Raw genomic sequence first — 18,626 nt, forward strand, 5'->3', positions numbered from 1 at the left:
AGCGCTGCATTTGAATGGAATAGATGCTGAGCAGCTGGCCAGAGGATAAATTCAGCTTCCGACTAGCTTGTACAATATTTGACAATTCTATTTGGTCAGCCATTGCCGAAAATGTTTTGCAAGAAATAATAAAAGTTTTCTTATTATATAATGGATAAATAATGGAAAAAATATAGATATGAGACTCGGCAGTGCATATTACAAAGTTAAACTTATATTTTTGCTTGTATTTGTGTTGGATTATTTGGCCATTGGACTGATGGGAATGCAAATGCAAAAATATCTTTAATTTTACTATCATCGTAATATTTCTACGCAATTTCAGTTAATAGAATCATCACAAATGCAAACTGCTTAAAATAAATGTGCTCAATTTCATGCTCACGAAACTTTTGTTTATATTTTTAGTTTTTTGCATAACGCAAATAAATCTAATGCGGTTTTATGCTAAGTGAACGCTCCGTGATCTTATACTTTTCAATTAGACAAATGTCCACACCACAGCCAACTGATATATAAGAAGTGCAGAACTGTATCATTGTCTGACCAATGGTGTCATAGAGTTGGCTTGGATTCAGGCTCGGACGCCACAGACTCTTACACAAGCCCAGCAATGGTCCATGACGGTGGCCGGCAACAACAAAATCTTTTGTGACATTGGGATAGCCAATCATGCCCAAGCTACAAATATGGGGCTCCAGGGTATCGGGATCCATGCCGACAATCACTGCCTCAATTTGAAACGGAACAAGCCGATGCGCGTACAGCAGTTGCGATAGAATTAACGTCAGCTCTTTAGGCAATAGCTCACGATTCTTTTCCAACTCAAAAATATTCTTGCGTAATATGAGATGCTTGTAGGCCATCAGTATATCTGCCAGCCTTCCAGTCAGTCCTAAATACAAGCGAGCTCCCAGCTTATATAAATTCTTATTACTGTCGTTAATGTTTCCTCCTTTTACGGCAATGGCCACACAATCTTTGCCGTGCATAGCAATTATACTACCATTACAGTAATCAATATTATTAGCCATTATACTGACTGATATTTGCTAATAATCGAGTTTTGTTAACGTATTGAGTGACAAATAAATCGAAGAATTTTTCTTACACAATACAAAATTTGAGTTTCAACTCAATTTCTTGTTATACTTATGTATTACAATTTTTACTTTTATGAGTCTACCAGTTGAAGTAGTTTTCCGTAAAAATTCTACATAATAAGCCACAAACTTATGCAACAAAATTGCTCAAAGTTTTGGCTGTTGGGCAATAATAAAGTTTTGCGCTCGTGCAAAAAAAGAAACGGAAAAAAAAACACAAAAAGTTGTGCTCTAATTTGTTTGGAAGGCAGTCAAAGCGCAATTTTAATCCACTCTTATCGGCTGCAATGCACATGGATGCACACACACTCATACTCAAACGAGGTCCTTTTGTACAGCGACTTCCGTATTGCAGCCAACCCAAACTCGCGACAAGAGCTTCTCAGATGATTTTTGCCTGTTCTGCTTCTGTTGGCCTGGTAAGCTTTGACTTTGACTGACGGTATTTGTCAGCGGCAGACATAAAGTAATCATTACTTGGTGCGCATCACAGTCTGCACTTGCACTGAAACGGGCACACTAAGCGTATACTTAATAATAAGAAAATAAGTGACTGTCAGCGCGCATGGCGCCCAACGTGGGCAAGAATATGGTCTTACATGCCAGCGAAAAGTGCAAAACGATGTCAAAGTCAACGGCAAAAACACCAACAACAAGAATACATTTTGCCCATAAAAAAAAAGGGTGGGTGTATGGAAAAACTGTAGTTGTCGATGATGTCGACCCGTCGGCAACACTCCAAGTGTAAAGTGTTGCAACGCTAACTTGACAACTTGCAGACAAATTGAGATGTTGTTTTTGTTTTACTTAAGCGAGAACACGTCGAGAATTGATGTGATCCCTGACACACTCACCCTTAGAAAATAAAGAGGTACCAGCACTTCAGCTGCATTTTAAGCAGCCTCAGGTGAAAATAACTGTCAGAGGTCTGTGTTTTATTTACTGCATGGTTTGATTGAGTTACTTATTTGAATTCAGTGTAAGAAATAGAATCATGGTAACAAAAATTTCTAAGATTTCCAAAATTGTAAATTTAAGAGCATCAAAAGGGTATTTATTTTTAAACGTTAGCTTATTGAAAAAAGTCTTTAGAAATTCGTTTATATACGAATTTAGGCTAGTTAGCTGTTCAATTTACAAAAGCCTAATGGCGTGAGCTTTGACAAAGTTGTGAGAGAATAAAAATCATTAGCAACAGCTTTGTTTCCTAGCATATTGTGCTTATTGTTAATTAAGAGTCTCAATAGCCTATCAATTTACAATTGGGTACTTGTGCACATCAATCAAAAAGTGACCAAAATAAAAAACACACAAGCCATTTGCCAATTCCACAAATTGAGACTCAAAGACTCGACCAACAAACAGGAAGTAAAAAAGGAAAAGTAGTTTGAAACAAAACGCAAAATAGAATTCCACAGAAAATGGTAAGGAAAAACACTTCTGCAGCAGCTAAAGAGTTAAAAGTTGAGGATGGCGAGAGGCTAGCCCACAGGCTACAGTCTTTGGTAAGCAGTCTGACACTTGGCTGCTGAGGCTGACTCTGTGGTTGGCTATAGTTCAAAAACTTGCTCAGAAAATTGCATCTGCATCTGCCACACACTACAAAAAATTGTGCAGAGAATGAGCATTTGCTTGGAAGAAATAAGCTAGCAAATGTAAATATTAATTTTATTGAAATTAAAATTTCACAGAAATTAATAAATATAAATAATATTTAAATTTAGTTACAACGAATTGAATTGCAACTCAAATTGCTTACAGTGCATGCAAAATGTCCTGTCAAATCCTGAACGGAAGCCGCGTTAGACTTAAGCGGGATGAAGACCGTATTGCCTCCTCGAGTCTACACTTTGAAAACCGATGCCAAAACACATTAAGCTGATGCCTTTGAAGACGCTTGCAGCAGCAGTTAGAAGCTTAAAAAGGCTACAAGAGTCAAAAGCCAGCTAAAGTGCAGTAAGGCGAGCGGGGTGCGGGTTGACGCCTTTTGTTGACGCGTTCTCTGTTGTGTTTTTCTTGACAGGGCTTTTAGTGAGCATGTGAATGCAGTGTGTGCGTTTGTGTGCCTGTGTGTACGTGTACGAGTGCGTTTGAATAGAAAGAGCTGCTTTTTGCTGCTTGTGCTTGTGCTCCGCCGCCTGTGGTTGGTTTAGTTGTTTAATGATAGTTGGCCACAAAGCCAAATATGCCGTTTCCTAATGCTTCTGCGACTCTACTCGCCTGTTTTTTTTTCTTTTTTTTTTTTTTTGCCCACCCGCAATTGCGGCTGCAACTGGAGCACAAAGTCAACAACAAATGTGCCCGGTTAACGCCCGCAGAAAAGCAGCTCCTGGTTGGTTTCCTCTTCAGCAGCAAAATAAAAAATAAAAAAAAAAAAACATTAAGAAAAATGCACAGTGGAAGTTTGTGGAAAACGAGAGCATTCAAAGAACGCAAAGTGTCAGCGTCAAGCAAAATATAAATGGGATAGCGAGCACCAAACTGTAGTTTCCCAGTGCACCCTGGACTCGATTAGATGACTAAATGAAGTACTGCGACTTTAGCTTCGAAGTAAATATACTATGTTTGGCAGACTTTAACTACATATTAAATCAAAGTACATTTAAATCAGTTTACATTCATAACATAATAAGAATTCGGTATATTTATATTTGTAGCACAAGAGATCATAAATATTTTTACCCGAAAAGTATTATATTGTGGTATTTCTGCATTCGATGAATAAATGAATTAATTTACTAAGTTGTGTTTCCTTTTATATATATACGATAATTCGATTTTGGTATTTGTACATTTTTTGAATGCTTTCAACATGTCTTAAAAAATGTGGGGCATTTTACTGTTCAAAGCAAGTTATAAGTACTTTTTGCACGCAATCAAAAAAACAAAAGATGCTGCATACTTTTGTGAGTGACTGTATAGAGAGAGATGCCGCTTGAAAATGATTTCAAAAGCAGTCAATGTGCAGCTTAAGCTAAGCAATAGAAAAGTACAATCAAGTTGGGAAAGGAATTGTTCCACCTGGGGTCGCAACTTAAAAACATAAGTAGAGAAATACTAAAAGTGTGTAGAAAAACTTCGCTTAAAACGGTATCAATAGTACAAATCTGGAATGGAATGAAATTATTGGACCCTCAAATAAAAATTGTACTGGAATTAAATTAATATGATTGCAAATAAACGATTGCGCTTCTAGTTGATTCACTTATTGGATTCTATCATCTTTCAGAAACTGTATATCTTTCTTAAATTTTATTGTCTTTAAATAGTAAATATAATTATCATTGTTTCAACTTTCAATAAAGATTCTCTCTTAATGATAAGTGCATTGAAGATTGCACCACATTTCACAAATGGCCAGCAGAAATTCAATTATTTGGTTTTGTTTGCAAGCCGTTCCCATGGCCAGATGATATTTGGATGAAAATCTCGAAAATAAATATTTCTGTCGTCCAGCGGATTTTCTTGTTAATGCGGCAAACACGAATGCGTGATTTCGATGGAAACCAAAACAAACCAAAAAAATAAAGACATAAAGAGTGCAATTACTATGCAAATGCAATGAAAAGCCAGAAAAGTGCGTGTGGATAAAGAAAAAATAAAACCAACTGAAAATATGCAATATAATTTGCATTAAATTGTATGGCGCCATAATTGATTCTCCATGGTCAGGTATGAAATAAATGCAGGAACTGCGTATTCCGTTTTACATCTGTGCAAGAGCGCAAGAGAAAGGGTAGAGACACTCGCGATGATGCCCTTTGTGTTGACTTTCATTTGCGAAATTAACTGCTGAAACTGGCAACAAAAACGGTCGGCTGAGCTGGGCAAATCTCAGTCTCAGTCTATTCAGTGTGTTGAATAACGCTTAATGCAAGCATCTTAAGCTACCAACAATGCCAGGTCTTTACAAATTTATGACAAAACAAAAGCAGCGCCAACAGCGCAACAGCAACAACAACAAAAAACAACAACAGCATCTGATTCAAGTGCTGCCTGCAAAGAGCCTCTCAAGGCCCACAACTCAACTCAACTGAACTTCAACTCGCTGCTCATATAAAACACAGCATAATTATTCCCTCTACTTCCCTCAGTTTTTTACAATTTAACGCTAAATAACAAACCAGAAAGAGCCTACAAATGCAAACAGTCATTCAAATACTCTAGCTAGAATATTTTTATGCCAAATGAATGAAGAACTTTATGTTTATGAATATTATCGTTGATGTATTTTACATGAATAACCGATTTAGCCTTTAAGTGCTGGCAAAGAAAATAAATCAATTGGTATTTAAGCGATTTCTGAAATATTCATTTCGAGAGCCAGTTAAATATGTTAAGAAAATATTTAATACAAACTAGAGTTATGCATATAATTTTCTTGTCTGTTCAATTTCTCACCTTCACCAATAAGACAGAAGAACAGAATTCGCCAACATTTTAATCTATGCAAATCGAAAATGAAACTCTCAAACGAGATAACAAACTGCATAAAAAAGTTATGATGCCACACGCCCTTTAACAATGTAAGCGGAGTTGCAGCTGACGGGGCAAGTCAGTGGCTGTATAAGGCAGCAGGCAACTGCTATTTACCCTCTTGATGCTGATAAAGACGCAAGCTGCAGGCTTGCATAAGTATATATAAGATGGAGTTGGGGTCTACGTGGATAGGAAGTAGGCACTTGGATGCAGGTGATGCGTTATAGCACTTTGGTGTACGGCTGAGCGATAAGGGGAGAGGTAGAAAGAGAGAAAGAGAGAGAGAGAGAGAGAGAGAGAGAGAGAGCGACTGCTCCTGACAGCTTTACTACTTTAATGGGGAGGCAGACAACATTAGCACTGACAATGAAAATGAAAATGTTGCCTTTACTGGCATATTGTGTTGCCTCTGCTCGGATATGGATATCTGCAATATATGACATCATACAGATTTTCAGCTTTGGTCCAATCAAAACTTTTACGCCAGTCAGTTTCTGGCATTCGATTTTATATATATATATATTTTTTTTTTTTGTTTGGATGGATGGATTTAGGTTGCGCGACATACAAATGCAAATCAACAAATCACCAACTTAATATGCGCACATTTTCTGCCAATGGCATCGCCAGATGCAGCAGCAAAAAAAGTGTTTGGCATCAGTTACCAAAGCAAAAACTAAACTGGCGAGAAAATACAGAGCAACAAAGTATATGACTTTTTAATACCTTGTCAATAAAAACAGAAAAACTTTCTTGTTTTGATAAAAATTTAATTTAAACAGAATGCTACTCGTTCTAACTTTTTTGTAAATATTCTTTTTAATCTGTCTTTTTAATGTAGTTCTCAACACAACTTCCATAAAGCTCTCGCTATTTACAGGGCATGTTTGTATCCCAGCGATAGTTTGAAGAAAAAGTGGGTTTGTTATTAGTATGCACAGAGCATACTGCAAACTTTTTGGGGCCGCTAGTTGTTTGTTCAAATTTATGCGCGTCTATTCATCGGATGCCTTATCCTGCTCGCTCTTACACTTATCGTTACATATCTGACAATTTTCACCTCGCACACAATTTTTTGCTTTCTTTTTTCTCTTTTTTGTGTGGCGACGTCGTTTCAATTAAACTCGGCGCCAAAGTGTATGCAACAAAGTTGTTCACTGCTTGTTTGCTGTTGCTGCACACTGCGTTGATTTTGCAGCGATTAATTTTTCATTATATGCAACGGCAAAGTGTGCGAAATGAGTACAGCGACGACAACAACAGCAAATATGGAATGCCAATAATGTTCACATGTTAACAACAAAAAAAACGAAAAAAGAAATAAAACCACAAATTCAACAAATGCTATAAAAAAAAGAAGAAATTTAAGTAAGTGAAAATACTAGTTAAAACATTATTTATAATAAAAAAAATAAACAAATATATAACATTTAAAATTCTATTTAAATTATGCATTTCAATGGATTTATAAAATATGCAAGCAAGCTCGTTAAATTGGCCAGTTATGTATAAAAGAACTAATAAAATGTTGCTCGAAAATTGCTAAAGGTTAAATGAAAACAATTTATATGCAAGTGCTTTCAATATACGGTTCCCTATTTGCAAAACAACTACCAAACAAATGTACAGAATTTTGTACCGAATTTAAATTTGTTTTGGTTTTTTTTTTGAGCGGTGAAAAAAACCACAAAACTAAATTCATAAAGTTTAGTCGTGTTTTGCAAACATTAACAAAAATTAACACGAAAATCGTGTAAGGTTGTGCCACAACACAGTAGTCACACACCTGCCACACATCGTCGTGTGTGTTTTTGTGTGCAATTCAAACAATTACAAAGTTTTTGACACTCTGGTAACTCTGTTTATTTCATAGTTCAGCTTTGCAGCAAAACTTTACATGTCGCTTGTTCTATTTGCATTGACAAATTGTTGTTGCTGCTGCTTTTGTGGTTGCTGTTGCAACCTGTTTTTGTGATAACAACAACTATTAGGAAAGTTTCAGCAGTGTTTTGACTTTATGGCTAACGCGAGAAGAGTCTCCTACTCCTCCTCCTTCTCCACCAGAACTCTTGCGAAAGCAACGCCACAACGTTTAGCTGTTAATGAGTTACCTACCACCGAACCACCGACAAACGCTCTTCTTGCCACATGTTCTCTCTATTACGCTAGCTAAGCACAGCGCTTCTTTCAGTCTGTCATATTTGCACAAAGCTTCAGAAGCGTGTTGCATGTTGCCTGCCAGTCTGAATACAGCTGATGCAGCACAATGTGCTGTAACTCCCCATATTCTGTCCAATCCACTTTAGCTCGTTCGAGTGCGAAGCTTAGACAGCCTCGCTTGCGAACATTTGCGAGTACAGTGAAGCCTCCTCATGCATATGCAAAACAAGAAATTGTGTTGCGACCCGCTCTAAGTGGATAAAACTGCACTAATCAACATATACAGTACAGTGAAGCTAAGCGAACTCTATTCAAATTTTTCGGCCAGGTTTTATATGCTCCAACAGCGCAGATTTTCATTATTTCCCATATTTTTTTTTGTTAAATCTCTGGGGACCATTTCGTTTACGCTTTTAATTCCGCTTTGTTTCCAGACGATTTTTTTTTTTTGTTGGTTTTGTTGTTGTGCAATTTGCAAACCCGCTGACAGCGGAAATAATAATGTTCAGTTATTAGCGAAATGTCAAAACAAATGACAGCGTGGATTTTCCTCGGACAGCTAGTCGCTTTTCTATTTTTTTTTTTTGTGTGCATTTAAATTTGTTAACGGAATTGAGCTTGCAAATTGATTAAACTGTTTATTTACGGATGTATTTTGAATAGCAGCCGATCCTGTTTTTCATTTTCCTGCTGAAGTGTTTAAAAATTGAGCGAGTATTTATTCGTAGGTTTATTTAAAGTTCGTGGAATGTGTTCCATTGATGAAGTCAATAAATAATTTAAAGCATATCATTTGCGGAGATTAAAGATATAAATAAACTGTGAAAATATTTCGCAACATGTTTGAAAATATTCACGAAAGTTCCCAGATGTTTAATGTTGCTCTGTGTGGATTGCCTATTAAAAACATTATATACATATATAGAAGAAATGATTTATAAATAATATATCTCAAGTCCGTACTTAAGCGCAATCTACAAATATCATTTGTCAGCAAAGCAACTAAACACAAACATTCTTCTGTTAATATGTAACATTTACGATTATGCCATAAATTCTGACAAAAACTCCAGGGCAATGCCAACCACACAAATATTTTACAAAAACATAGATAAAAATCTTGGCCCATATAAGCCCATTTGTCACCGCGTTAAGCACAATAAAAAGTAACAATGGCCAATAAACAAGTCACCAAAATAGTTGATACAAAAAAAAAAATAGGTAAGAGACAGAAAAGTCGGACCGATCCGATTTTTGCACGATTACGTGCAATGGGAGAACCCACACAATAACAGTGCAGATTACTGAATGTGGAATGCACTCATCGCCCCCACAAGTATGCAACAAAATGTGGCACACAATAAAAGAAAGAAAAGAACGAGCTGCAAATGCAGCAAAGCTTTAAGTGCACGAATGAAACAAATTGATATGCAAATGTGCGCCTGGCGAGCATTATACAAGTAGAAAAAAAATATAAAAAAAATAAATAAAAAGAATGAGAAAAACGAAAAAAGAAAAGCCACTCGTAATAATAAAATAGCGTAAACGACAGCGAGCGCAACAAAGCGACTAAAGGCAAGAGGAGGGTGGTGTTGGGTGTTGGGTGTTGGGAGTGGCATGTACTAGGCAAAGCTGCTTGGGTAAGCGACTTCCACTTCCGTTTGGCTATTGTGTGCCTTTCTCTGTTGCCGACTGACAGCTGCATGTGGCAGGCAAGTAGGCAAGCAGGCAGGCACGCAGACAGGCTGGCAACAGTCGGCTGCAAATCAGTTCCATAATGTTTCCGCTACACTTTGCTGCCAAAAAAAAAACAAACAAAATACGTATACATATGTATATATAACATATATACGACGCCTACAACGCGCTATCAATAACTTACAGCACTTTACGACTGCCCCCTAATAACGGGAAATTCAATTTAAAAATTGTAGAAAAAACCAAAAAAAAATTAGTTTATTATGTGATCCAAACGCAGATACCCTGGTAAATAAAATATGACTTAAGGAACGACAGATGTAGGTCTCGGGGGAAGAACTAAAAGGAGAACATTACTAAGCACTTGAATATATATCTCCCCCTCACTGTTATGATATTCTGATGATCCAGCCATTTGCATAATTCTAGGGTATTCACACTGAAGCCTTCAAATGCCGAGTTATGCACGAAAATTTTTGTATCCTCGCCCAGAGCAAAAAAAAAAAAAAAGCGCAAACGTAAAAAGTTTTGCACGGAATTCAATTTGACGTAACTTTCTCGCTGGTTTTTTTCTATCATCATCAGCTGGCGGACTTTTTAGTATGCATCTGTATGCGGCAAAAGTTTGCACATTGATTGAAATGCGAAGCCAAGACACAAGCACACACACAAACATACACAAATATATCTATTTCTATTATATAATATTCTTGGGTGTCCAAATTTAGTTGTTGAACTAATGAGCAGTCGTCGTAGACGCAGCTTTTTTGAATGCTGGGAAAATTTATTTGCCTTTGGCTGGCAAAAGTCATGACAGCCAAAAAGAAAACTTTAAATGCTTTTCCAGTTGGGTCAGCTGGCAAATGTTGCGCACAAGTTTCTCAACTGAACTTGAACCGACCCCTCCATCAGAGGCATGAGAATTGTGCATAATGAGCCGTGTCAGATGTCAGTTCCGCACTGGACAATGAATTCCAAAGAATAATGTTTAGCTCAAGTCCCAAATGCTATAAGTGAGTTATTAAACAAAAAAGTTGAATTTCAAATATTTTCTCGAGTTGAGTTATATTCTGTTGAAAAAGGTTCTTATAAGAGCTGTTGAGCTACATATTTCCATATAATACGAATTGTGTGATATATAAGATGCGTTTTATAACAAAAATTGAAAATAATATATTTTGAAACATTTCTATTGTCACAATTTGATATTCAACTGTTGTAAAATTCCTTTAAATATAACTTCTTTTATTAACGGATAGTTTGTTCTTTTAACTATAACGTAATCGATGTAATCATATTTATTTTTGGAATAAGCAGAAATTTTCATTTTCTATATGCTCTTATTCTGAATACCACCAACTTCATTTTATTTGCCAGCCACTTTTCATATGTAAGCCTCGCAACCATTACATCAAGCACATCATTTTCTCAGATCATGCCACAAATCACTCCAACTAAGTTGTAATAATAGTAATAAAAACGCTAGCCGAATACATTTTTTAGGATGGGTATCAAACCGCAATGAATGATTTGAACACTTATCGCCGATTGGGCAAAAATAGAGAGGGACGAATCAATGATGCGTAAATGGCGTCAAATGCGAAGAATTACACTCAAACGATTTGGTCACTCAAAAATGCACAAGAGCAACCAAAGGATGAAGACATGAGTTGAACAAGAGGACGAAAATAAGAGCCGACAACAAGCCGAGAAAACAGAACAAACCTGATGAAAAGGATGATGATGATGATGATGATGATGTTGGGTATGTTGGTGGCTGGTGTGGCTGATAATAAAGACATGGATGTCGAACTGTGGGGATCGAGTGTTGTGTTGTTTTCATTTTGAATGGCCTGCCTTTCAGCATCATGACTTAATAAATACGTGGACAGCGTGGACCAGGTTTTAGCGCCTGCTACAGAAAAGAAAGAAGCCATTGCGCTTCATTGCCCACGAAATCGACAAAAATGAAGTTGAAAATCCGTGATGCCTTTTGTTCTCGACCCAAGCTCCTCTCTCAGCTGATTGATGCTTCTGATTGAATGAAACTCCGAGTCTGGCAACACGAACAAAAGACTTGGGCTTTGGGCGGAAAGGCGATTGTTGTTGCAACTGGGCTGCCAGCTGAGCAAAATATCATCTTCGCTTCTCTCTCCCACTCCCTTCCTCTGTCTCGCTGTCTCTCTCTAGCAATAAAAAAGCCCAAGTCACTTGGGAACCCTTATCCGTCTGATTTCCGGTGCCCTCGAGTCTGGCTTACCCCCATTTTCGCCTGCCGCCCGTTTTACAGTTTAAACCGTTTGCCCGGCATGCACAAACATGTCTGCGGCGTCGGCATTTTTTATTTGCCATTAAAATAAAAAAATTTAAAAAAAAACAAACATGTCTGAGGCAACTATGTCGAAATATGCTCGAAATATGTTTCTAATTGCCGCGGCACAAAAGTGTTCGACAAAAAAGTTTTTCCATTTTCATTTCAGAGAAGACGTGCACGGATTTTTTAGCACAAACTGATGAAAAATAGAGATAAATGTAATCAAATCATACTGCTATGGTATGCTATGCATATTGATCAGTTATAAATTGATATGATATACATAGCATGAATCATTCAATTATGTTTAGGTCGAACTTGTTTGATAAATTGAATGTTCAAATTGGTTTTGCCTTACATGATTAATACAGTCAAAAATATTTTGTGAGCGATGCTTACCTGCAAATAAAGCAAATAGAGAAAATGTATAAGTCAATATATATAAATATATAAATAAAAATAGTATATACAAATAAATCAGTTGGTTGGTTAATTTAAAATAAATCACCCCATTGGTTTTCAAATATTTTGAGATTTAAAGGCAAAATTTTCATATTTAATTAATCAGGCTCTTTCCATTTCTTGATTTTATTTATCTTTCACCTCTTCACTTCTGTTGCATATCAAGATTTATTTCTTTATCTACTGTCCTCACAAATACCATATTCAAATTGCAAAATTCGTATGAATGAAAGCTATACATTTAAGTATGTACAGCGCAGCGCAAACTATTTCAAGTTGCTTTTTGAGCTTACTCGAATATAAAGTAATAAATTGCAAATGGAAACCAATTTGAAAGTAGAAATCAACTCAAGAGCTAACAGAGAAAAGTATACAAAATAGGAGGGGGGGCGGAGGAGAAATACCATAAATTTATACAAATAAAACAATAAACGAGCGGCATAAATAAAGCGAGCGGCAATAGATTTGCATGGGAAAGGCTTATGACAATGCCAAATGGCAATTGGGATTGGCAAAGGACTCACAGCAAGGAGCTAAGACAAAGGCATTACGCATACGCCAAGTAGTGTATATTCAATTACAAGAAAACCTTTCAGTTTGCCACGCCCCCAACATTTAGAGGCGTAACTCTTGTCACTCAAATGATGTGTATCGATTGGCTCGACGCTATTGTTTTTCGTTTTCCATTTCGCTTGCGTCGCTAATGCATTGTCATTTGGATTTGGAATTGGGAATTAGGAATTTGGAGTTTGGATTTGGCCAACAAACGCCTATCCAAATGTCAAATGTCACTGTCGTTTGTTCAGTTTGTGTCTCTCGCCATATCATCTCCATATCGATAATAATATAGAAATTCGCTTAGCCTTGCACACTTGCCAAACTCGTTTGCCTCACAAAGTGCTGAGCTGTCAGGCCACAATTCTTACAGACTTTCAATTTGTATTTTTTTTTTTACACCCTGTAGACAATCACAAGCGTGACAATGATATTTCAAATACTGCTTTTTTTCTGTGGTTCTCAATCTTCTTATAAAGTGCATAGCATTTTTGCTTTCCTGGCTACATTATAAGCTTGGACTAATTATTAATTCCATAAGTATGAACCATTTATTCTTTACTCGCAGGTAAACGACTATTCTATTCTCTCTGTTCTGAATTAAACGTATTTATTTACAGGGTATTTTTGAGCACACCATTCGCATACGCATTTATTCCCTTTCTTTGTAAATGCTTTGCTATGCCTTGCGATGCCTGAGGGTCCTTTTTAAGTTTACTTCGCCTTTGAGCTGGTCTCGCCCCATATTGATGTTTGTCTTTTCTTGTTTACGACTAATTCAACTGAGCTGTGTGCTCTTACATTAGTATGGGTGTGTGTGTGTGTGTGTGTGAATGTATGTGTGTGTTTGTGTGTCTTTCCACTCGATTAATTAAACGACGAACAATTTACTTGAGTTTTGCTTTTGTGCCACATTGCGTTTTAGTTTTGTGCCTTCTTGCCACTAACGCCATTTTTTGTTTGCTTCTTAACATTTGTTTGCAATGTGTACAATTGAAATTTGATTAATATGGACTTGAGAATGGCGCCTGTCGCTCTCACAAATATATTCTGTTTGCATTTGTACAAGTGAAATTTAACACCATGTGCTTGACAATATCGCAGTTAATTGAGCTGAAAAATTGCCAACAACCGCAAAATGATTAACTGAAGCAACAGATGCTGTAGAAGCCACACCGAATATCTCATGCTTCCGATGCGCAAAAAGCAATAAGCGAAAATAATTTCCTGAGTGGCAAAGCGAAAATCATTTTAAATAAGGCATGAAAACGCATTAAAGCCGACACCACGCAATCATAAAAACGGGCGCTTCGCATTCTGTATATTGAACCCAAACCGTACACCTGAAATGTCACCTGCCATTATTTATTTTACCTTCCGCTTGGTCACAAAAAATAAAATAAAAGCATCTTGTTTATTTTATTCACTCAAGCACAAGCACAGGGAAGCAGAGGAGCGGCAAATACTATGCTGACAATTCTCAAATATGGTAATATAGAGTAATTTATAACTGTAATAATATAGTCTCATAAAAAAATCCAAATTTTAATTGCCAAACGTTTCAGAATTTAAGACAAAGCAGAAATAAAAACGAGGCACTCCTCACACATAAGAAAAGATCTCTCGACAACAGAAAGCAGAATTTGCTCTAGAGCGAGGGTAAATAAAATAGTTTTATAACTATCCTTATAATAGTTATCAATAAAAATGGAACGAAAGCGTTTTGTAAGACACTTAACATTTGCAGACGCACGCACACACTCGCACACACTCGCTTAATGCGATAAGCTGCCTCAGGGTGGATTGGCGACGACGTCGCTTTCTGTCTGCTATGCAAATAAAAATTACGCATACGCCTTGTTTACACATAAATATATACATATATATATATGTATATATATAAATATGTGTGGGTGTTTACAGCTTTGTGTGCAGAAAGTGTGTGTGCGTGTGCATTTGCATACTCATCGGCGATAATACACACAAACAAGAAATTGTATATGGCAAAATTGTTTTTTAAAATGTTGCGTGCCCGGCGGCTGATATTTGCAAAAAAAAAAAAAATAATAACAAAAAAAAAAACAAAAAAACAAAACCACCATTTATACGCGTAGGTAATAAAAATGCAATATAATTCCAATATACGCAAGAATGTTTGAGTGGAAAGATAAACTCCATGTTTGCATCAAGTCGGGTTAGGGCGAAAAATATCAAACAAAGTTGACTGGAAACGATGTTTAAGCTTGAATATTGCGGTACAGATGTTTTATGGAGGAATTTCAATTGGATTGGGGAATGTGATGCTTGAGTGAAACACGCAGCTAGGCTAGAAACATATAAAGAAGAAGAATATTTTGTTTACTTCTATTTAATTTTATTGCCTGGCTGCCATAAAAAATTAATTTTGCATACAAATTATTTGATGATGCCAAATCACTCATACGAGATAAATGTATATACATATATATGAAGATGGAATCTCAAGAAGCTTTTTAAATTTATGGCAACTGACTTTTAGACAAACTTTTTAAACACGTGGTTAAATCCTTAACAAAATGCGTTCAAACTTACTAATTTTGCTAAACAAAAAAATGTATAAAATATTTATAAAATTTAATTTATTCACTGTCAGTCAAGTCATACAAATAATTAAAAAAGTGCGGATTTCGAACAAACTGTCCAATACAATTATTAACATTTCACAATGAAATCTTTAATGCAGTACACAATTAAATTGAAATGAATTTCCCAGCACTTTGACCCCGGGAGTCGGGGGTGGTTTATTGAATTTCTCATACAAATACTAATTAATCAGCCTGCTATTAATTAAAGAACCGCAATTCGTAAATGAGCGAATCTAGTGGCAACTGTGCGTGTGCGAACGAAATGATTGTGGGAAACTAAGGGAAAAAAAAGTTTGAGCTAAATGATTAATTCGAATTCCCAGAACCACTGCGACCATATTTGACCGGTGGCTTTGTCGTAGTTGAGTGTGCTTTAAAGTGCACACAGACGGAAAGTTAAACACAGTTTATGCGTTGGTATTTATGAAATTATTGCCACAAAATGAAGTTTTTTTTTTATAGTTTACAGCCATATTGAGTATTTTGTTATGGCTATCACATTGGCGCCGCCAGTGCAGTGCTTGTTATTAAACATAAAAATAAATTAATAACATCATTCACGCGCACAACACACACACACACTAAGCGACTGGCACTTAATGTTCGCCGCGCAAATATTTTAACGATGCCATTCGAAGTTTTTCTGCGCTGCAGTCTCTCGAAATTGTTTGGAGAAGTGGAAGAGATATATGTTTTTAATATGAATGGAGCTCCGTTTCCGAGAGCCCATTCAAGTTTATCAGCACTCGAGCATATGCAGCTCAGCACATAAATGATTCAAGAGCATTCTTTCGCGCTAAGCAGATAAGGAGAGCGATTTATTACTCATTAAATATATAAATTAAGTTTAAACAAACTTCTGTTGTGGATTGGATCTGAACAGATTTTTCGTGCACTGAAAAATAGTGCTCGAAAAAAGACTCCTCTTAATGTGTATTTTATTTTATTATTAAGGTAATTTAAATTTAATATCTCATAAAATTGACGAAAAACGAAATTTCCAAGTCATGTAAACACTATACTTGTCCATTTTGAATTAAGTAATAATCTTATATGAAATTTAGTTTGCAACAAAATATTCATAACATCATAAGCAGAGTAATTCGATTTTATGGGCGTACCACTCATGCTCAAGTTAACAAAATTCTCATTAATTTTAATTAATTTATTGCTGTGGAACAGACAAAATCAATAAGTGGACACGAGCAACCCCAAACCAACTAGTATCCATAACTACCAACTCTCTCACAACATATCCTCACCCTCAAGCACTCTCTCTCTCTCTCTCTCTCTCTCTCTCTGTCTCTCTCTCTCTTTCGCTCAGCCATCACTTAATTAGAATGAATCGAGACATGAAAGTGCGTTAAAGTTGGAAATATTTATCAGCATCTGGCAGTCTGGCAGTCTGGCACACACAAACGAAAATAGATTCAAAATGCTATCTGCTTGCGTATACTGAACAAGACAATATCCTGTAGTCAGTGAATGCAGACATTGTTATTTCATATTTCGTAATAAGGATAATTCAAGTGAAACCATTTACAAACACCTTACATATTCTTGCATACCTTCTTACATGTATTCATAGTGTATATGTAACACAAACCTTTACGCAAAATGTTTAAAACGAATAAATGAAAACATTGAGCACAAATTTGAGGCCAGGAGATCCGAAAATAATAACAATTTGTGGACAAAATATTTGTGAGGTGCACACTTGTGGAAATTGTTGGGGACCAACTGCGGCTCTCGCCCAGGCATCTACAATTCTAATGTACTAAAAATGTCAACGATGCAAATTGGAAAAACGTAGCATATACCCGGACCTTTGTGTTTGGCTGAAAAAGGGAGCTGGGAGGAAGGCAGTGTATATGCAAATGATATGTGAAACTGATAAATTTTCAATTAAATTGCTGGTTGTTACACAAGAGCCAAGTCAAGTGGCACTACGAATGGCACATGTGGGTTACTACAGGGGTATTGGGGCACGAGGTGGTGCCGGTGGGGCTGCAGAGCACAAAGTGGGGTACGTGCATCTGATCATTCAATTACGAAATTAAATTTTCGAAGCGTCAAAGTCCAAAAGCGTAATGCAAAAAGGAAATTAAATGTTTGAAAGGTTACTCAACACAGCTCGACCTTTTTCCCGAATGCTTCTGCAATTGGATGAGCGCTTGAGTAAATTCACAAAATCATCATCATCACACACATACACACATACACACACACACACGCACACACACCTACATACTTATAGATGTGAGAAAATATGTGCATACGCACTTTTATTAAGCAAATAAAAATTTTAAATATTCAACTGAGCATATTTTAAAAGCACACGGCATTATTTCTGATTAATTATAAAGTCGACCCTGATTTGCATTGGGACAAAGTTTTAGTATATTTTATCAATGAGAGTTTTGTCAAAAGTTTTTGTAGGGACGGTTCAAAATGTTCCACAGCCATACTTTTGTAGAGTGCTCTGAATTTTATGGATTCAGGTAATTTTCTTTCTTTTTTTTTATTTGATGGTTTTAGACTAAAACTACATTTCAAGTTGGAAACGCGGCACTAGCTCGTTTAATATGACCAAATTATTACCTCACAAACTGAGCGTAGGGACGGGTCAGAGCTTTACACAGCCATAAAATTGTCAAAAGTGTTCTGATTTTTAAAGCCAGGGCTTATAAATGATGATTTGGCTGTTTTCAAACTTAAAAGGTGATTCTGGCTCAATTTTCTTATTAATTAAATTATTCCCTCAAAAACTGCTTGTTAAAAACGGGTCAAAAACTAACTTTGACAAAACTAAGACTATTGTCAAAAATCAGCGCTTTATAATCATGGCTTGAAATTTGCTACTATTCAACGTTCAAAGAAAAATGAGTGTGTTCATTGCCAAATAATTTACAACCAATACACATTTAGTTGAATTCAAAACAAGCCACATAATAAATAATTTGTTGATGTACGCAAATTAAACCGTATTATGTAAAGATTGTTAATTAATTTTAATTGAATTATGATTAAGTTAAATGCTAATGAATATTATAATATAATTATACCTTTAAGCAAATAGTAGACCAAAAGTAGACCACAAAAAGGCCACTCACAAATAGTCTAGTTAAGTCCAAATAAATTTTAGTTTGTGTCAATTAACGACTAATAAATTTTAACTTTGATTGGTAACAATTAGTAGCAAGTTTTAAAAGCCATTCAGACATTGATTGT

General features: G+C 36.1%; 2 protein-coding genes across 4 annotated transcripts in view; both read right to left on the reverse strand.

The window, feature by feature from the left end:
- Positions 1-18,626, reverse strand: part of LOC6563522 (furin-like protease 1) — a 163,956-nt gene that overhangs the window by 66,688 nt on the left and 78,642 nt on the right. The window lies entirely within an intron of this gene.
- Positions 432-1,034, reverse strand: LOC6563521 (proteasome subunit beta type-3). The gene has a single exon (XM_001990409.1). It carries the CDS (start codon positions 1,032-1,034, stop codon positions 432-434), a length of 603 nt encoding a protein of 200 aa, XP_001990445.1.

The sequence above is a fragment of the Drosophila grimshawi genome, unplaced genomic scaffold, assembly GCF_018153295.1.
Source record: "Drosophila grimshawi isolate 15287-2541.00 unplaced genomic scaffold, ASM1815329v1 contig_311, whole genome shotgun sequence".
Classification (NCBI taxonomy): domain Eukaryota; kingdom Metazoa; phylum Arthropoda; class Insecta; order Diptera; family Drosophilidae; genus Drosophila; species Drosophila grimshawi.

Coding starts and splice junctions, on each gene's coding strand:
- LOC6563521 (XM_001990409.1), bottom strand. CDS start 1,034: ATGGCTAATAATATTGATTACTGTAATGGTAGTATAATTGCTATGCAC.